General features: G+C 67.9%; 6 protein-coding genes across 6 annotated transcripts in view; 3 read left to right on the top strand and 3 right to left on the bottom strand.

Moving 5' to 3' along the window:
• Positions 1-210: 210 nt before the first annotated feature.
• On the top strand, positions 211-2,975 carry CHLNCDRAFT_34300 (hypothetical protein; the record flags this gene model as incomplete). The annotated part of the gene is made up of 7 exons (XM_005850185.1): positions 211-316; positions 456-878; positions 1,196-1,378; positions 1,663-1,823; positions 2,106-2,220; positions 2,484-2,630; positions 2,871-2,975. The coding sequence occupies exons 1-7, from the start codon at positions 278-280 to the stop codon at positions 2,973-2,975; spliced, it is 1,173 nt and encodes a 390-aa protein (XP_005850247.1). The 5' UTR covers positions 211-277.
• A 1,023-nt stretch (positions 2,976-3,998) lies between these two features.
• Positions 3,999-6,219, bottom strand: CHLNCDRAFT_29986 (hypothetical protein). Its single transcript, XM_005849932.1, has 7 exons — positions 6,154-6,219; positions 5,942-6,031; positions 5,501-5,751; positions 5,151-5,290; positions 4,856-4,919; positions 4,566-4,640; positions 3,999-4,308 (listed from the first exon to the last, which is right to left on the bottom strand). The coding sequence occupies exons 3-7, from the start codon at positions 5,699-5,701 to the stop codon at positions 4,192-4,194; spliced, it is 597 nt and encodes a 198-aa protein (XP_005849994.1). The 5' UTR covers positions 5,702-5,751; positions 5,942-6,031; positions 6,154-6,219; the 3' UTR covers positions 3,999-4,191.
• A 366-nt stretch (positions 6,220-6,585) lies between these two features.
• On the bottom strand, positions 6,586-7,855 carry CHLNCDRAFT_141918 (hypothetical protein; the record flags this gene model as incomplete). Its single annotated transcript, XM_005849931.1, has 4 exons — positions 6,586-6,710; positions 6,890-6,983; positions 7,365-7,504; positions 7,753-7,855. The coding sequence occupies 4 exons, from the start codon at positions 7,853-7,855 to the stop codon at positions 6,586-6,588; spliced, it is 462 nt and encodes a 153-aa protein (XP_005849993.1).
• An 812-nt stretch (positions 7,856-8,667) lies between these two features.
• On the top strand, positions 8,668-12,072 carry CHLNCDRAFT_141917 (hypothetical protein; the record flags this gene model as incomplete). Its single annotated transcript, XM_005850184.1, has 7 exons — positions 8,668-9,000; positions 9,253-9,629; positions 9,824-9,963; positions 10,317-10,448; positions 10,653-10,709; positions 11,009-11,166; positions 11,392-12,072. 7 exons carry the CDS (start codon positions 8,668-8,670, stop codon positions 12,070-12,072), a joined length of 1,878 nt encoding a protein of 625 aa, XP_005850246.1.
• Positions 12,073-13,603: 1,531 nt separating this feature from the next.
• Positions 13,604-18,246, top strand: CHLNCDRAFT_141916 (hypothetical protein; the record flags this gene model as incomplete). The annotated part of the gene is made up of 7 exons (XM_005850183.1): positions 13,604-13,751; positions 13,899-14,533; positions 14,715-15,211; positions 16,542-16,612; positions 16,760-16,935; positions 17,489-17,986; positions 18,235-18,246. 7 exons carry the CDS (start codon positions 13,604-13,606, stop codon positions 18,244-18,246), a joined length of 2,037 nt encoding a protein of 678 aa, XP_005850245.1.
• A 203-nt stretch (positions 18,247-18,449) lies between these two features.
• The window catches only part of CHLNCDRAFT_141915 (expressed protein), a gene marked incomplete at both ends in the record, with an annotated part of 1,408 nt that continues 1,274 nt past the window's right edge, over positions 18,450-18,583 (bottom strand). Inside the window, one exon of the mRNA XM_005849930.1 lies at positions 18,450-18,554. Within this exon, the coding sequence (XP_005849992.1) occupies positions 18,450-18,554 (105 nt within the window). The remainder of the gene's footprint in view (positions 18,555-18,583) is intronic.

Below are 18,583 nucleotides of genomic sequence, written 5' to 3'. Positions count from 1 at the left end.
CTGGTGGGCGTGCAGACGCTGAGGCGATGCCGAGATAAGGCAGTTGCAATTGCAAAGCTGCTGACACGGCGGCAGCCCGCCTGGGCAAGCTTGGCCCAGACAGTACACTGGTCTGTACTTCGCTGCCACCTCGGCCTCCGCCCTTCCCGCAGGCTGCGCTTTCCATCCTCGCCTGCAGCTTGGACGTATAGCACTCGGTAGTGGGAGCGTGTTGGGAGCAGCGGGAGGTCAGCTGGGAGCTCGGCAGCGATCTAACAGCCCACCGTTGGGGGACAGCATGCCCAGCGCTGGCGTGGCTGCGGCCCTCCTAGACAAGGTAGGACTGTGGTCGGTCGGTCCCAGCCGTCCCAGCCACTCCAGCGCCTCCTGGCTGTTGCCAACGGGCAACATTGGCCGGTGTTGCCGGGCGCTCCTGCCGGCTTCAGCGCCTCCTCACTGCCGAATTGACGCTGCAGGAGAATGTGGGGGTGCCGGCCGGCAAATCGATGGACGGCAAACTGGCGGGGAAGCGCCCGCTGGGCGACGGCGCCGACGGTGGCGCTGCCAAGCTGCCGCGCAAGTCAGCCCTGCAGCCGCTGAGCGCAAACGTGCTTGGCGTGCAGCAGACGGCCGCGGGGCCCGCGCCGCCGCCCTCGTTTTCCGACAACACCAAGCCGGGCGCCATGGGCCCGCCGCCGCCGCGCGTTGCCACCTCCTCCCGCCCAGCCAGCGGCGCCGAGGCCAGCGGCGCCAGCCGTGAGCGCTCTGCCAGCGGGGCCGCCATGGTGCGGCGATGGCAGCTCACCGACTTTGACATTGGCAAGCCGCTGGGGCGGGGCAAGTTTGGGAACGTCTACCTGGCACGCGAGCGCAAGAGCAAGTTCATTGTGGCTCTCAAGGTGCGGGCAAGGGCTGCTTGCGTGTGGCGGATCTGCTGGCTGGCTGGGTGCTGCTGGTTTGCATGGGGTGGGACATGGCTGTCTGCCCGCGTCCTTGTTCAGCACCCGGCTGGCACGCGTGCGTGCGCCTGGGTGCGCCGCCGCCGCTCGCGCCAGCCGCACGTCCGCCGCCGCCTGCCGTGCCTCCTGTGCTCCCCTCCTGCCTGCTGCCGCCCCCACCCCTCGCCCAGCCCGCGCCTGCGCTCCCTCATACCACGCGCTCGTGCCTGCCACCGAAGCCTGCTGCACTGTCCACACCACACCCCACCCGCCTGCAGGTGCTGTTCAAGAACCAGCTGCAGCAGTCCAACGTGGAGCACCAGCTGCGGCGCGAGATCGAGATCCAGTCCCACCTGCGCCACCCCAACATCCTGCGCCTCTACGGCTACTTTTATGACCACACGCGCGTCTACCTGATCCTGGAGTATGCGGCGCGGGGGGAGCTGTACAAGGAGCTGCAGGGGGGGGGCGGGGAAGAAAGCGCGGCGGCGGGCAAGAAAGCGCGGCGGCGGGGCAGGCGCCGGATGGCTGGCACGGGCTGCGGGCGGCAGCAGCGGCAGCAGCTGCTGCCGCGGCAGCAGGGTTGGGGCGGGGTGCTGCGGGAGGCAGGCAGCCGCCCTGCTTGCCGCTGCGCGGTGCGTCTGCGTCTGCGTCCGCTGGGCCGGTGGCACCTTGCCCCAGCCCCTTCCCACCTCTCTTACGTGCCTGCCTGCCTCCTGCCTGCCTGCCTGCCTGCCTGCCGCAGCGCGCGGGCAGCTTTGACGAGCGGCGCACCGCCACCTACGTGGCCAGCCTGGCCAAGGCGCTGACCTACTGCCACGCCAAGCACGTCATCCACCGAGACATCAAGCCCGAGAACCTGCTGCTGGGGCTCAACGGCGACCTCAAGATCGCAGACTTTGGCTGGTGGGTGGCTATAGCCCGGTGGGGGGGCTGGCCTGGTGGGCTTTCTTTTCTAGGGAGGCTGGGAGGAGCAGGAGGCGGAGGGGTTGGGCTGGGTTTGCCTGGGGCAGGGGGGGTCCTGGGGTGAGTTGTGGAAGGCAGGCGTGTGGGAGGAGCAAGGGAAGGGCGCAGCGCAGGCGGGCGCGGATGCGCCTGCACCGCAGTGGGCAGCGCTGAGCAGTGGGCGCTGCGCCTCGTGCCTGAGCGTGCCCCCCCGCCGCCGCCGCCACTCCCGCCTGCCCGCAGGTCGGTGCACGCGCCCAACAGCCGGCGCAAGACGCTGTGCGGCACGCTGGACTACCTGCCCCCGGAGATGGTGGAGGGGAACTACCACGATGCTGCGGTGGATGTGTGGAGCCTGGTGGGTGGCTTGCCCCTGCCGCTGCCCTTGCCGCTGCCGGCAGACGCTGCTGCTGGCACACACTTCTGCTGGCAGGCCCGGCAGCGGCGGCGGTCGAGGCTGGGGGCCGGCTGGGGCCATCACGAGGCGGGGCTGATCTGCTTGGTGTGTTCAGTTGCAGTCCCGAGGCGGTGGTTTTCAGTCCACTCCCCTGCTCCCTCCCGTGTGCCTCAACCCCTGGCACGCCCTCTTGCCCCTCCCCTCCTCCACCCTGCCGCGTGCAGGGCGTGCTGTGCTACGAGTTCCTGTATGGCCAGCCGCCGTTTGAGGCCGCGGGGCACAGCGAGACCTACAAGCGCATCCTGCGCGTCGACCTCCGCTTCCCGCCCACCCCCGAGCGCAGCGACGGCGCCAAGGACTTGATCAAGCAGGTGACTGGTGTGTGTGCATGGGGGTGGGCTGGGTATGGTTGTGGTGGTGCAGTGGTGGGGGTGGGGCTGGTGGTGCGAGGTGGTGGCAGCGGGGGGTGCCCGCCCGCCTCCTTGCACCGCCCCCTGGGCGAGGCGCCGTGGCGTGGCGCGCCTGCTGGGCCACTCATGCTGCCCCCTGTCCTCACGGCTCTCCCTGGTCCCTGTGGCTCCTGACCTGCGCCACTGTCCTGCCCCCTGCAGCTGCTGGTGAAGGACCCCAAGGAGCGGCTGCCGCTGGGCCAGGTGCTGCAGCACCCCTGGATCCAAGCACACGCAGACCCCGCTGTGCTGGCGCGCGCCACGTAGCGCCGCCCGCGGCTCGGCGGCGGCATTGTCGCAGCCTGTGGGACGGCCCGCGGGCTGCTCCGGCTTCAGGACCTAGCTTTCACAACATCCATAGCACCAGCCAGGGCGCTGCCGCCGACCTGCGGCAGCAGGTCCGCAGGACTCTTTGGGCGGCAGGAGGAGGCCTGGCCGGCCCCGGCAGCGCAGCACAGAAATAGAACCCTCAAAGTGTGCAGCGCGGTAGCCAGGAAGCCTACTGTTGCTGTGTCTCTTGTATGTTCTGAGGTGCCGGCTCGCAGCTCCGCTCCTAGCCGGGCAGCTGGCGGGCCTGCTGGTAGGGCCTGGCTGGTGCCCATTGGTCGCGTCCCACCCCCAGCCACTCCGACCAATTTATCAACTCCTCTATTTACCAGTTTTTGCTCCCCTCCCCCTCTTCCATCGAGCCCCCATCCGACACTGTTTTCGCTGCCAGCAACAGGCCCCCCCCCCCCCCTTTTCCCCCCCCCCCCCCCCCCGCAAGGAAAAACCCCCGCCCACCCCCCCCTACCCCCCCCCCCCCCGGGGCCCCCCCCATTGTGCCAAGTGGTGCTGGCTGCCCCTGCCCTCCTGCTCTGCTGACCCCTGATAACATTCCTCTGTCCATATTGGCCCCGCCCATTTGCAAGCGGCTGCCCGGGCCCCTCAGGCACTCCTGTAATCACAGCAAACCACGTAGGCTGCAGCTGCTCAGTCAGTGCAACCCTCACAGTTTGCAACCCTGGGCCCTGCTCTGCTGGCTCCACGAGAAGACCAATTCCAAATCGGCAGGGTACTGTTTGTGGGGGGGGGTATCAAGGCCAGTATGCTCGGGCATTCTCCTTGCAGCGTGGGCGGTGGGCGGCAACCGTGGGCGGCGGCTGCAATGAGCACTGCCCAGAGTGCCTGCCCGAACACGGCGGCGCCTCATTTCCGCGTTTCGGCCCAACCGGACGCATATTGACGTCGCGTGGGGAGAAGCCAAGTACCCGTCCCGCATCTGCTGCTTCTGATGGGGTGCCCCTTCCTCTCCTTCACCAATGTAACAGCTGCCAGCACGACCAGCAGGCAGCCACCAGGCAAAACTCCAGAACGCCGTCGGGTGAGATTGCGAGCTCTGCTGCGCGGCAGCAACCAGCCCGCCTCCTCCAGCTGCTGCCTCCAGCCGCCTGCTGCCTCAGGCTGCGCTCCGTCGCCGGCTCGAGTGCGGGGCCGGGCTGGCTCACTCCAGGGTCTTGTTCCTGAAGTTGGCAAACTTGGTGGTGGTGCTGTACTTGTAGCCAACGCCCAGCTGGGTCAGGTAAGCCTCCAGCTCCTGCCGCAGCCGCTCCGGCTCCGCCTGCCAGCAGCGGGGGGCAGGCCGGCTGGCTGGCGGCGCAGCAAGCGGTGCTGGGCTAAGGCTGCGTGAGCCCCGCCGCCACCTTCGGGCCCCACTTCTGCACCTGCCGGCCACCCCTGCTATAGCCCCTGACGCCGCTTTGCCTGCTCCAGTCGAATCAGCCGTCGCCTCCCAAATGCTCCCCTCGCTGTTCCGCCCCTTCCCACCCCTCCCCTCCTTCCCCTCCCCTCCCACCCCTCCGCACCCTCCCCACCCACCGACTCGCACTCCAGCTCATACAGCCTGCCCCACTCATACTGGGTCTCATCCAGCTCCAGCAGGTGCCCCCCCCACTGCACCCAGGCAGGCAGGCGGGAGGCAGCAGGAGGCAGGAGATGACGACAAGCAAGGGGCAGGGCAGGAGGGGAGGAGGCTGGGACACTGGGGGCCTGGCGGGGGTGCGCCGGGTGGCCGTCCGCAGGAGGTGTGGCACTGGGGTGCAGGCCAGCCAGCCCACCGGAGCCAGCCAGCCAGCCAGCCAGGGCGGCAGCACAGGACCCCAGCCCACCTCGAACTCCTGCCGCGTGTTGTTGAAGCCGCCCAGGCACACCAGCTGCTGCACGCCTGTCGAGCTGCGAGGAGCGGAGCGGGGTGGAGCGGGGCAAAGGGAGTGAGGCAGGCAGGGGGGGAGCGAGGAGCGAGGCAGGCAGCATCACAGGCGAGGAAGGCGAGGAGGCTGGGGGTGGCAGAGCTGCGGGCCAGGCTTGGCAGCTGGGAACGGAGGATGAGAGGCAGGGCTGCAGCCAGAGTCCCCTGTCGCCCAGCCCATCACCCGGCATCTAGCCAGCCCCAGCTGCCCGCGCCTTTTCAGGCCTTCTAGCAGCGGCGTGCCCAGGTTGAGCAGGCGGTCTGGGTCTGTCAAGAAAGCGCGGGCCGCCGCCGGATCCACAGTTTCCTCCTCCTCCGGCGCCCGGCCGATGCCGTCCTTCAGCACCTGCTTGCCCTGCAGGCGGAACAGAAAGGCGAGGCAGGCGGGCATGGAGCGCCGCATGGAGCGGCATGGAGCAGCATGGAGCAGGGGCACGGCGGCCGCTCGGCAGCAAGGGGTGCAGCAGCGCTCCAGGCGTCGTGCGCGGCAAGGGAAGCACCCCCACATGCACATGCGCCGCCCCTGCGGCCAGAACTGCACCCCTCTGCCCGGCCCACCGCCCACCTTGACCGTAATGAGCGCCTTGGCATCTTTGTTGTAGAAGCGCATGCGCAGCACCACGCGCTGGCTGCTCAGCTCCTGGCTAGCGCCGTCGAAAAAGAAGTTTTCCTGCTGGTGGGTGGCCCTGTGGGCGGGCTGCAGCGCCGCCGCCAGCGCGGCGTGCGCCTCGGGCCCCGCCAGCCGCAGCTTCACCTCCACCTCCATCACTGCTGCAGGCCGATGCGCTGCGCTGCGGTCGGCTTCTTGGCGTGCGCCTGCAGGCGACGGGCAGGCGGTGGCGGGTGCTCAGCAGGGAGCGACAGCCCGGCGAGCTGCGGGGGCCACAGGGGGTCGCCCTGCAGCCGAGTCATTGCATCCGATCGCCCAGCTGCGCCGGCAGAGGAGGCACATGCTTGCAGACACTCAAACGGACGACAGGCGGCCATGAAAGCGGCGGCGGCGCACCGTGAACAGCGGCGACAGCGGCGTCTTTCCGGCCTGCTGCGCGGCTGCGTGTAGCTCCGCCTGCCGCCGCTCGTCCTTGACCACCTCGTACTGCAGGGAACGGAGCAAAACAAGACAAGTGCGGCGATCAGAAGGCGACAGCAGAGTGTCCCAGCAGGGTGTCCCAGCAGGCTGTCTGCCATTCGGTAACACCCAGAAACAACCCACCACACCTCCTCTTTGTCCTCCGACTTGAGCTCGATTTTGGTGGGACGCCGCTGCAGCATGAGCAACCCGCTGGAGGGCTCGGGACAGTCGCCCAGTAAGCATTCGCCGATCGAGAAGTGCGTGGCCTCTGGGAGCTAGGTCCATTTCGCCACCAGCCAGGTGGCGCAGCATGCCGCCCGCCGCCACCGTCAGTTCGCGTGCCAGTCGCAGTGTAAGCTCCGCCTTGTGCGGTGTAAATTTGTGTTGCAATGGTGTCGGGTACAGCAGACCTAATAGTTTTGATTCCAGAAGAAAGAAAGAGCAAGGAAAGCAAGCCGCACGGGCGTGCCGGCAGGCCGTAGCGAGCCGCCCTGAAAACTGGGCGAGGGCTGGGCATCGCCGCTGCTGCCGCCGCCGCAGCGTCGTGCAGCAATAAGGCGGGTGCCCCCAACACGCAGTTACTGGGCGGGGGTGTACAGGCCGGCCGCCACCAGCACGTTGCGGCGGGCGGCCGCCAGGCGGGCCTTGCGCCGCGCCGCGGTGTTGGAGTGCAGGCAGCCGGTCTTTACCGCCTTGTCAATCACTGCAGGGGCACGGGCCGGCGGCGGGCCGCGGGTGAGAGCACGGCAAACGGCAGCAGGCAGCAGGCAGGAGCCGGCAGCACAGCCAGCTGCGTGCGGCAGCGTGACCGCCAACAGCGCCCTGCTGATACGCACGGATCCGCCGACGCCACCGCAAAAACCAACAGCAGAATGAGCGCACCCTGGTAGGCCTCGTTGATCAGCGTCTGCACGGGCGCCAGGTCAGCCTCCGCCGCGGGCGGGGCAGCCTTGTAGCCATCCAGAGCCACAAACACCTGCAGGGGTGCCAGGCGGGGCATGCGGCGGGTGCGTGTTGGCAAAACGGACGGAGCGCATGCGAGGGCGGCGGCGCCGCTGCCAGCCTGCCATGCAGCGCGGCGCCGGGGCCAGAAAACGATGCGCCCAAGTGGGCTCTGGCGCCCGTCGCCATGCCGTTGCCGCCCGCCGCGCTGCCGCTGCCCCCGGCGCCGCTGCCTGCTGCCCAGGCGCGCTGCCGCGCCAGCCGTACAGCGCTGCCTTCAGCGCCCGCCTCGCCAGCGCCAGAGACAGCACCTCGCCAGCCGCCGTCGCCGATCTGCCCGTGAGCTGCGCCCGCCAGCCTCGGCTGTACCCCACCTGCACCCCTACGCCCCAGCCCAGTGCCAGCCACCACGCACCTTCTTCATGCGGGTGGCGATCTCGCTCTTGCGGCTCTTGTTGTTCATCCGCGCCTTCTCCGAGGTGCGCTGCCGCTTGAGGGAGTTCTGCTTGGCCTCCACCACAAACGCCGCCGCCGCCACGGCACGCTGCGGCCGGGCTGCACCCGGAGGATGAAGAGGGAGCAGGGGCCAGGAGAGGTGAGCCAGCCAGCCAGCCGGGGCGAGAAAGGCGGCTTGCGCCTGCAGCTCGCAAGGGGCGCCGGCGGCCCGCCCCGACCGACGCCCCACACCGCCGCGCGGCGCACCGCCACATGCATTCGCTGCTTCTGGGTGCCTTGGCCGAGTTGCGGGCTGGAGGAGCGGCAATGCGCAAGTCGCCCGGTAGCGGTGCCCGCCCCTCACTCACCAGCCACCAGCCGCTGGCCGCCGACCGAAGACTTGAAGGACATCGTCCTGCTGCTGCTGCCCGCCAGGCTCATGCTAGCAAAGGCCGTGCTCAGCGCTGCCATGGTGAAGTGCCCGCGGCAGCAGCAAAGTCCAATGCGGCTTAATGAAAAGCGACCGCAAGCTCCAGCGATAGGGCCTAGGCGGCGGGCGGGCGCTTGAAGGGCTGCTGGTGGCCATGCTGACGGGGACGTCCCGGTCGTCCCCGGGCGCAGACGAGCGGCGGGCGCAAGACCCACACCAGGGCTCAGAGGGCAGGCAAATCAGGCATACATTTGCCAGTTTCCCCCCCCCCCCCCCAGACGACTGCAAAGCAGCCAGATGCTGGGTGCCGCTCTCCAACTGCTGTGTCAACGTGACGGGTGGTGCCCGCTGGCGTGGTCACCACAGGAGCCGGGCGCGGGATGGAAATGCGAGCGGCAAGCCCAGAAATCGCCATGCGTGTGCCTCTGTACAGTATATGCATGCTTCTTCTCCACATATCATAATCATCACTCAGAAATGGCGAGTGCAGGCAGGCCCGCTCAGCGAGGTCCCGTAGCCCCTGGCGGTGGGGGCCGTCTATGAGCCTGGTGACTCCCCTGAATACCCTTGCAAGAATCCACCCAATCAGACATGTTTCTCTGCTGCTCAGGCGGAGGTTCGCAGGCGTTGAGCGTCAATATTTTTGTAAAGTTCCTGCCCCTTTCCTCGACCCTCCTCGCCTCATGCGCCGCACGCCCGCCTGACTGAATTCAGGCTTCCCCTTCAGCCCGATCCCTCCCTGTATCGCGCTTTGGGCGTGTGTGCCTGCCCCTCGTGCGCCCTGCTTCAGCTCCAATAAACGTCTCCAGGTGGATGGGAGGCGTTGGCGGCGGCGTGGGGGTGCCCTGCTGTGATGGGTGACACTCCAAAGCGCAGCGAGCCCCTTGAGAACGAAGCTCATAGCCCCCTCTCACTGGAGTTCTGGCCAGACGCCGCGCCGCTCAACCTGGACGCCATGAACAATTCCCTGGACTGGCTGGGCGACCTGGGGCACGATCAAGGCGGGCAGGGTGGCGCGCCGCCCGCCCTGCCACCAGGGGACCCCCTGGGCGGCGGCGCCGCCGACACGCTCCCACACGGCGGCGGCGGCAGCAGCAGCCAGCTGCAGCACCAGCAGCTGCTGCACTCGCAGCTGCAGTCGCTGCACCCCATGCTGGCCATGGGGCCCGCGCCAGGCGGCGACCCGGTGAGCGCCCGCGCCAGCAGCACCCACCTGCCGTGTGACGCGCACACTAGCGGCTGTGCATTGTTGCGTGCGCCTGCTGGCTGGCGGCGCCGCGCTGTGTGCACGCTGCGCAGCCCCAATGCATGCACCGGCCCTGCATGCATGCGCCGGCTCGCACCAAGGCAACTGCAATGCAGCCTACCGTTGCATGCGCGCTTGGGCCTCCTCCTGACCCCCTGCCGCCCGCCCCCGCCCCTCTGGACCCTACCACAGCTGATCTGCGGCGGCAGCAACGGCGCCAGCGGCGGCGACATCTACGGCGGCAGCGGAGACCTGTCGGGAACCCTGCACCTGCACCTCCACCCGCCCATGCAGCCGGGCGGCCTGCCCGGCGGCGGCGACCCCGCCCTCGCCCACCTACCGCCACTGGGCCCTACGGGGGTGGCGGCGCCGGGCGGGCCGCTGCACGCCGCGGGCCTGGCCTTTGCCCATGACCTGGTGGGGGGGCACCACCAGCACCTGTACCAGCAGCCCCCCATGATGCACCACCAGCAGCAGGCCTTCCTGTCGCCGTACCCAGGCGAGCGCTCCAGGCCGGCCGGCCGCGCCCCCACCCGCCCGCGCCGCCCTGCCGCGGCACGGGGCGTCACGTGCGGCACGGCCCGCGCAGCCTGCTTGCCCCTCTGCTCGCCACACACAGCCAAGCATGGCCATTGCCAGGCTCACCTCGCTCGCCGCCCGTCCGCAAAAGCGCCGCCCTGCCCCGCCTCCTCCTCGCCTCCTCCTTCCCTCACGCCTCGTGCCGCCTCCCCTCGCGCCGCCGCCCGCCGCCCGCAGCACCCAGCCTATCTGCCGCTCAGTCCCAGAAGTCGCGGCTGCGCTGGACGCCAGACCTGCACGGCCGCTTTGTGGGCGCGGTGAATGAGCTAGGGGGGCCGGACAGGGCGACACCCAAGGGCATCCTGAAGCTGATGGGTGTGGAAGGTGAGGCGCGGGGGTGCAGCTGCGCGCAGGCGCCGTGGAGCGGCGGCAGCGCCGCGCCGCTGCTGCTCCTGGCTGGAGCCGGGGCCGTGCCTCGGGCGCCCCGCCCGCTTTCCGGCCGTGGCCCCGCCTTGCCGTTGTGCCTGCCAGCATGCCTGGCCGGTCCGTCGCCGTCCTCCCGTCTCCCCGCCCTGCCCGCGTGCTGCCAGCCTGTGCCCTGTCCCCTCTTCACTCTCCTTAACAGCCTGCCTGCCTGCCCGCCTGTCGGCGCACCTGCCTGCCTGCCGTACTGCCAGCCTGTCCCCTGTGCCAGCACTCGCCCCAAGCCTGCCTGCCCACTCTCCCGCTCCCTGCAGGCCTCACCATCTACCACATAAAGAGCCACCTGCAGAAGTACCGCCTCAACATCAAGCTGCCCGGGGACCAGCAGGAGGCCACCGAGGGGGAGCGCGCGCGGCGCGGCCGCCGCCGCGCGTCGCGCAGCAAAAGTGAGCGGGCGCTGGGCAGGGCTGGGGAGGGCTGGGCAGGCTGCGCATCCAGGCAGCAGCAGGCGGCCACCGCTGGGTGCGCCTGCCTCGCGGCGCACCGCCGCCGCTGGCGGGAGTCGGCGGGAGCGGCGAGGGCGGGGCCACCCCTGCCGGCTGCGCGGCATCTCAGCGGCGGCGCCGTGCATCCCCTCCGCGCCCCTGCAGGCGAGTCGCCAGCGGACGAGGACGAGGAGGAGGAGGGAGAGGAGGAGGAGGGTGGTAGTGAGCCCGCCCGCCCAGCACGCTCAAGTGTGTGGGCAGCACCCTGCTGCGGGCCTTGGCACAGGCTCCCGCCTCCCGCGTTGCCTGGCTGTGCCAGGCCGGCTGCCTGCTGGCCCGCTGCGCCGCCCCCTGCAGCGCTGCTGCCAGCCAGCCGGCCAGCCGGCTGTGGCGGGCAGCGTGCCGGCGCTGCTCCGGCGGTGGTCGTCACTGTCGCCGCCACCAAGCGGTGGTTGTCGCCGCCAACAAGCAGCGGTTGTTGACCGCCGGCCCGCGCACTCCCCTCTCCCCGCTCCCCGCAGGCCGCCGCGAGAGCCGCGAGCAGGCGCCCGCCGACAGCGGCGGCGGCGGCGGCGGCGCGGTGTCGGGCGGCAGCGGCGGCAGCTCTCGGCGGCAGCAGCTGGAGGATGCGCTCCTGCTGCAGATGGAGATGCAGAAGAAGCTGCACGAGCAGTTGGAGGTGGGCGGTACTGCCCTGGGCGGTACCTGTACTGCTCCCCGCTGCTGCCGCTGCTGCCTGCCCAGCTTGCAGCCGCCTGCCAGCATGCGCTGTGCCATACCCGCAAGCATGCTGAGCCTGGCCCGGCGACCCGCTGCACCACACACGCATACATTACACACGCCTGCCGCCACACCCGCATAGACCACTCACACACGCTCCCCCCCGCGCGCCGCCCGCCCGCAGGCGCAGCGCCAGCTGCAGCTGTCCCTGGAGGCTCACAGCCGCTACATCACCAGCCTGCTGGAGCAGTCTGACTTGCGGGGCAGCCTGCCAGCTCACCTGGTGACCGGCAGCAGCAGCGGCGCGCAGGCGGCGCTGCAGCAGCTGCAGCGAGAGGGCGGAGCGGCGGCGGCGCCCGCGGCGGCGCCAGCCGCACTGGCGTCGGCGGGCTCGGGCGCGCCGGTGGCGGCCTTTAGCGCGGCCGCTGCCGCGCAGGCGCCGTCCCCCGCGTTGCCTAGATCCGAGCAGCAGCAGCAGCAGCAGCAGCAGCAGCAGGGTGGGGCAGCGGCGCGGCTGGGCAAAGGCGGCGGCGACGCGACGGCGGCGCCCACCGCCGGCACCGCCGGCACCGGCAGCCTAACGGCCTTTGGCGCCACCGCCACCACGCTTGCTTCGGTGTCGCCGCTGGCACCGCGCGGCGGCGTGCAGCCGCCCTCCCCTGGATCTGCGCTGCTCGATTTCGAGATGGCAGAGGCCGCCGCCGCGTGGGACGCCGCTGCGGCCGGCGTCGGCGGGCCGCTGCCCAAGCTGCAGCTGGATCCGTCCGCGGCGGCGGCGGCGGCGGCGCAGGAGGCGGCGCCGGCTGTGCTGGCGCCAGCTGGCGAGCCGGGCGGCGCGGAGCCCAAGCGCCAGCGCACCACTTGATAGGTTTAGGGGTTTTAGATGGCCTGGCAGTCCTGCCTCATGTCGCGCTCCTTGCCAGCCGCATGAGCCTCCTCGTCCAGGCGCCGGGCCGCTGCTGTGCGGCAGTTGATAGTTGCAGCCGGGCGCGCTGGAGCATGCATGGCGCCTCGCCGCTGCCGCCAGTGGCATCCGGTGGCACGGTGTGGCGGGCCCCATGCCCGCCCCGCTCGCCCTGCCCCTCTCTTGTCTCCCTCATCCTTGCTTTGCTACCTGCTCATCAATCAGGCGCTCGTCCCAGCTTCGTCGCCCGCCCCTGCTGCTGGGCCTGCAAAGCAGCAGCACAGCCCCACATACGAGCTGCGCTGCCGGGCTTTGGCCGCCCTCCCAAGCTCGCCCTTTTCCACCACCTACCACTGTCTGCCGGCACCGGGTTCCTGTCCTCTCTCCCCCTCATTCTTTCTTGTGGCGCTCGTCGCCCTGACACATGCTGAATTAGATCCCCTTTTGTACTGTGCGGTCTGCAACCTCTCCCCAACCTGACTTCCCCATCACACCCGTGCTGAATTCATGTGAACAGCTGGCCATCGCCGCCCCGCCCGCCCCGCCTCGCTGGCTTTGGGCCTCCTCGCTCCGCTCTGCCGCTGGGCTCTCCGCTTTTTGATGCTACTGCGGCCCATTTTCATGCGCCCCCAGTTTTCTTGCTCTTGCGCTGCGACTCGTTTGTAAAGACAGCCGACGCTGTCGACAATGGTACTGAAAGTGCGAGACGGACGGTGGGCAAGCGGCTGACGTGGCATCTGCCCAGCCATCTTCCCCCTCAAGCTAGTGCATACGCTCCGCCTGTTGCCTACTACTCTCGGATGTGCTTGCGGACTTCACCGCAGAGAGCGGGCTACCTGCAGATGGCTGGAACCGCTGCGGTGCGGCGGCGGCGGCGGGCATCGACTGACGTGTCTTCAGCTCGATGGGGAGCCTGGTTCAGCTCATTCCGTTTGGACACTGGCCAACCAGCTACAGGCGCGTTGCTGCAGGTCCCAGTTCAGACATGTGGATCCTCAGCGGGTTGTTCGGCCAGCGCGCCGGGGGTCGGATGCACACAGAACCGTTGCTGCAAGCCGTAGCGGACCTGCCACCAAGCTTGCGGCACAGAATTGCGGCCACGGCGGTGAGACCCTGAAAGATGTTTTCACCGGAAGCCTGTGCTCTGGCCACCCTCCTGTCTGGATGACGGGCAGTTCCTGTATGATCGGTAGGGTGCAGCACGAAGGAGCCCGCAGGACACTTGACCGGGCCCGCCACTCCGCCGCCACCTGGTTTGCAGGAGGCTCACCGCTTGCTGGCGCCCTATTGCCAACAGCCCACCGATTGCCGCCTCCTCGCCCAGGCGCACTGCCAAGTGTCGCTGCTGGGCCGGGTGCAGAAGGCTGTGGCTGACCATGCTCCCTACCAAGCGCGGCTCGACGTCGGCCGCATGCTGGCCCTTGGCCGGCTGGAGGCATGCCTGGAGTGGCTGCTGTTGCGCCGCAACATTGCGGGGTTGCATGTGTGCGGCATGCAGCATCGGGGCAGGGAGGTCACGCTGAATCTGCGGCAGGCCGAGCTGCTGGGGCGCCTTCTCGCAGCGCATGGGCGCTGTGCCAGCCAGCCCATCACTCGGTTGGGCATTCATACCTCTAGGCTGGGCCAGCAGCTTGATGCGGGTAAGCCCTTGCTGCTGTATCTTGAGTGGCAGTGGCGCCACATGCAGGGGTGAGAATGGGTTGCAGCTTGCTTATGTGTCGACCTGCCAGGCATGCTTGGATGCGCCGCGGCCCAACAGCCAGCCTCCACCTCCGCCACACCCGCAGGCATCCTGGCCCCCTTCCACCACCTCAGCTTTCTGAAGCTGTACTGGTTTGACAGCGGTGACCTGGCGGGGGCACCCTCTAGCCTGCGCCAAGTGCACATGGTGCTTCCCGGCTCCTCCTTCATTCATGCACAGGTCACACTGGCTATGCTCCGGTTCGAACGCCTCCTGGTAGATGCGGCGGCACAGGGAGGCGCTCCCCCACAGCAGCTGGAGCTACCAGCAGCAGCCGAGGCAGAGCCGGCACCAGAGCCAGCAGCAGTCTTGCCAGAGGCAGAGGCGGCACCAGAGCCAGCTGCAGTCTTGCCGGAGGCAGGAGAAGGGGCGCAGCAGCCGGCTGCAGCCGAGGAGGAGGAGGCGCCGCCACAGCCAGCCGCGGCTGCGGAAGAGGCAGGAGAGGCGGCGCACGTACCTGGTGCGGCAGCTTTGCAGGCAGAGCAGGCACCAGGCGGTGCGGGGGCTGTCGCAGCTGCCGCTGCTGCACAGCCGGTTGACTGGGCTGCCATGGGGGCGGCCACCGCTGCGGCTGCTGCGGCGTTGCCGGATGTGGGGCAAGCTGTGCAGCAGTTTGAGCTGCTAACGCAGCAGATGGAGGCTGCTGTGACGGCCCAAGGCATGCTCACTCCCATCATCAGGGTGAGTGAGCCAGGCCTAGATGTCGCAGGGATTCATATTGCATGCGTCCTCTTATCAGCCAGGTTTGGCGCGGCATGTATTTGGTGGGAGCCCCAGGCTCGCATGCTTTGCGCAGGAGGATGGGTGAGGCAGCATGCCGCCACCTGAGATGGCATCGGCTTGTTACCGTGGTGCACTGCAGGCGCCGCCAGTCCGCCTGGATTCGCTCATTATTGACGGCGGTGGCCTGCATCTGGCGGCGGATGCAGTGCAGCTGTTTGCGACTGCCAGGACAGTGCGCCTGGCAGCGCTGCGGCTGCAGCTGACGGCCCCAGATCCACTGTTGGGCGCTCCAAGCCAACGCCAGTGGGACGTGCAGGCGCTGCTGCTGCGGCCAGACCTGCGCCATGCTGCGGCGCTGCTTGCCGCATGTTACAGAGGAGGCGCAGCCAGCGCGCTCATAGCTGCACAGCACTACGAGCTGATGCTGGCAGCCCCTGCTGGTGGCAACGAGCCTCCGCAGCAGCCTCTGCTGCTTGCAGCGGCAGCAGGCGCGGAGGATGCGGATGGCATGCCAGGGGTGGTGCCGCCGCTGATGGCTGAGCTGTCATCCAGTCAGCTTGCGGCCCTCCTGCGGCACCGTGCGGTGCGGCAGCAGGGCGTCAGTCTGCACCGTCTGGAGGCCATCGCCGATGGAGTGTACCCGCTGCTTTTCGAAAGGGGCCGAGGCGCCTATGCGCGCCGGCAGCTGCTTAAGGCTACTGCATGGTCTTGGGTGTTGTCGGGTTGTGTTAGTTTAGGGATCTCTGTTGTTGAACTACTGCTGTTTGGTGAGGGCCGCAACAGCATGACGATGAAATCGGGCGTCATCACTGTCGGCGCCTCTACCATGCACCTGATAAATCAGGTGATCAATCTCGTTTTTTTTCCTACACCAGTCATGTGACGCACACGATGTATGTACATATTCTGTTAAGTTCGGGAGGGAGGGAGGGAGGGAGAGAGAGAGAGAGAGAGAGAGAGAGAGAGCAGCCATTGCAGTGCAATGCCGGGCTGCCGCTTGCAACTGCAGCTGCGGTTGGGCAGCGCTCGCTGGTGGCGGCTCGAGGGCGCCGGGATGTGCCACTGACGCACCAGGAGCATCATGCTTCTGCAGTACTGGCGGTGAATTATCGTTCTCATTCTGTCGACATCGATGGCGGGGAGGTCATTGGACAGGTGGGAAGGCCAGGAGGCATGGCGGCTGATGGGCGCCGGCCACCGGCAGTCGCAAACCTTCTTGGCTTTACTCGGTGATTGACTGCCTGCAAGGAGACCTTTGCACATCAATGCGAATATTCTATGCCGGCATTCGACGGCGGCGCTCGAGCTCGGCAGGCAGGCGCTGCACGAAGCGCTCCCGCCTGTCCCGTCACCTGCAAAGATCAGGCAGGTACTCACTCACCTGAGGGTGAAGGTTGCCAGGGGCATGGCATGAAGCAGGCTGCTAGCAGAGGGATCAGTCCACTCGTGCAAGGCAGTACTGCAAGGCGCGCGCCACGGCGTGGTGCACGTGGCCTGACGTGGCGGCGATGGTCTCAGGCAGGCTTCGATTTGCCGGCGCACAACATACTGGCCTCTGCCCTGAACAGCAGCAAAAGGCAGCTGCAGGCGGAGATGTGAATCCTCGGCAGGTTGTTCGGCCAGAGCGTCGGGGGTCGGATGAACACAGAACGGTTGCTGCAGGCCGTAGCGGACCTGCCACCAACCGCACGCGACAGGATTGCGGCCGCTGCGGTGAGGCCCTATCCGTACTAGGGTGGCTACGTGTGTTGGGCTGCAGTCTCGGTCACTGACACTGCCTGCATGATCAGTACACTGCTGCGTGGAGGAGCCCGCAGGGCACTTGACTGCCATGGCGGCCGCGCCGCCCCCGCCTGATTTGCAGGAGGCTCACCGCTTGCTGGCGCCCTACTGCCAACAGCCCACCGATTGCCGTGTCCTCGCCCAGGCGCACTGCCAAGTGTCGCTGCTTGGCCCCGTGCAAAAGGCTGTGGCTGACCATGCTCCGTACCAAGCGCGGCATTGAGACGTCCAGGCTGGGCCAGCAGCTTGATGCGGGTAAGCCCTTGCTGCTGTATCTTGAGTGGCAGCGGCGCCACATGCAGGGGTGAGAATGGGTTGCAGCTTGCTTATGTGTCGACCTGCCAGGCATGCTTGGATGCGCCGCGGCCCAACAGCCAGCCTCCACCTCCGCCACACCCGCAGGCATCCTGGCCCCCTTCCACCGCCTCAGCTATCTGAAGCTGTACTGGTTTGGCAGCGGTGACCTGGCGGGGGCACCCTCTAGCCTGCGCCAAGTGCACATGGTGCTTCCCGGCTCCTCCTTGGTCCAAATTCACATCAACAATGCTGTGGCAAAGTACAATCGCGCCGTGGTGCAGGTACCAGCATTACCAGCACGGCAGGGGGCTGCTCACCCGTCACTAGTGCCAGTACTGGCATGGCTGGCAGCAATCCAGGGAATTAGTGTGACACTGGCAGCAGCTGCCGAGCAAGCAGCAGCCACGTCGGCGGCAGGAGAGGCGGCGCAGGCAGCTGGCGTGGAAGCTGTGCAAGCAGAGCAGGCACCAGGCGCTGCGGAGGCTCTCGAAGGCTTTGGTATTGCTGCTGCTGCCATGCATCAGATCAACTGGGCTGTCGTGGCAGCGTCCACCACTGCTGCTGCCACAGCGCTGCAGAATAGAGAGCAAGCAATTCAGATGTTTGAGATACTGAAGCAGCTCATGCAGATTGCTGTGGCGGTCCAAGGCCTCCTCACTCCCATCACCAGAGTTAGAGTTTGGCTGGGAGGGTGCAGGATGCATGCGTGCATCGTGCTCATTCACCCAGTGCCGGTGCCGGCTGTGATCAACAGGACCGCAGGTCCATGCACTGCTGCGACAGGGTTGGAGAGCGCAGCTGACGCCAGGTTTTCGTGTGCTGCGTGCACCGCAGGCGCCGCCCTTTCTGCTGGACTCGCTCAGCATTGATGGCAGAGGCCTTCACGTGGCGACAAATGCAGCACAGCTGTTTGCGGCTGCCACGAGGTTGGAGCTTGGCGCGGGGCATCTGCGCCTGGCGGCCCCGGATCCGCTGCTGGGCCGCTGCCAACTGCGCCAGCGGGCAGCCCTGCTTGAGCGGCCTGAGCTTCGCTGCGTGGCAGCCTTGCTTGCCGTCTACATGACAGTGGACCCAGCCAGCGCAGAGTTCAATGTACTGCAGTATGAGCTGCAGCTGGCCAGCCCTGTGGGTGCTGCTGCGGAGGCGGCAGTGCCGCTGATGGTCGAGCTGGCATCCGATCAGCTTGGCAGCCTTTTGCCACACGACGCTGTGCAACGTCCCAGCGTTGCAGCGTGCCTGAAGGATCCCGACGCGCAGGGAAATCGGCAGGTGGTTCTGGCGAGGGGCCCCGCCCAGGCGACGGACTTCTCGGGCATTGCCTGCATCACTATTGTGGGTCTCTTGTTTCTAAATCAGGTTGCCGGTTCTATTCTTGCCAGTCTTCACAGGGGCCGTGCACAGAGGGCAGCATCATGACGCATGGTCCCAACTTATCCCAGCTTGGCGACGCGTTGTGCACAACCCTACCCCCAATGACTTGCCTGTCTTTTTATGTTTTTGGCATGTCTTCATTGTTTTGCCAGCAAGTGTTATACGTGCTTTTATAAGAGGACAGACTGATGGCAGTGCCATGTGGCCAGAACAGGGAGTAAGCAGGCAAAAACGCAGGCGGCAGTACAAGAGAGGGGGGGAAGGCGTATGCCGGCGGAAGGAGATGCTGCAAGTTGCCGTGCCGGCAGGAAAACTGAACTAGTGCCGCCGCCGCTGCTACGCGGGCGCGTGGGGGTTCCAGAGCTGCCTAGTGGTGCCAAGAGGCCCTCCTGCCGCCGCCGCTTGAACACCAGCGCCCAGGGCGTCAGTTGAGGGACACAGGGATGGGCTTGTCCACGGGCTTGATGCCAGCTGCCGCCATGGCTGTGTCGATGTAGGGGCCAAAGTGCTCCATGTCTACATACGTGTTCTGCAAGGGGGTGGGTGGATGGGGACAAG

This window comes from Chlorella variabilis (assembly GCF_000147415.1).
Source record: "Chlorella variabilis unplaced genomic scaffold CHLNCscaffold_4, whole genome shotgun sequence".
Taxonomy (NCBI): Eukaryota; Viridiplantae; Chlorophyta; class Trebouxiophyceae; order Chlorellales; family Chlorellaceae; genus Chlorella; species Chlorella variabilis.
The sequence above is the reverse complement of the archived record's forward strand: the minus strand, read 5'-3'. Positions and strand labels throughout refer to the sequence as shown.

Coding starts and splice junctions, on each gene's coding strand:
- CHLNCDRAFT_29986 (XM_005849932.1), bottom strand. CDS start 5,701: ATGGAGGTGGAGGTGAAGCTGCGGCTGGCGGGGCCCGAGGCGCACGCC. Junction 5,291..5,500: donor AGGCGCTCATTACGGTCAAG/GTGGGCGGTGGG, acceptor TTCCGCCTGCAG/GGCAAGCAGGTGCTGAAGGA. Junction 4,309..4,565: donor ATGAGCTGGAGTGCGAGTCG/GTGGGTGGGGAG, acceptor CGCTGCTGGCAG/GCGGAGCCGGAGCGGCTGCG.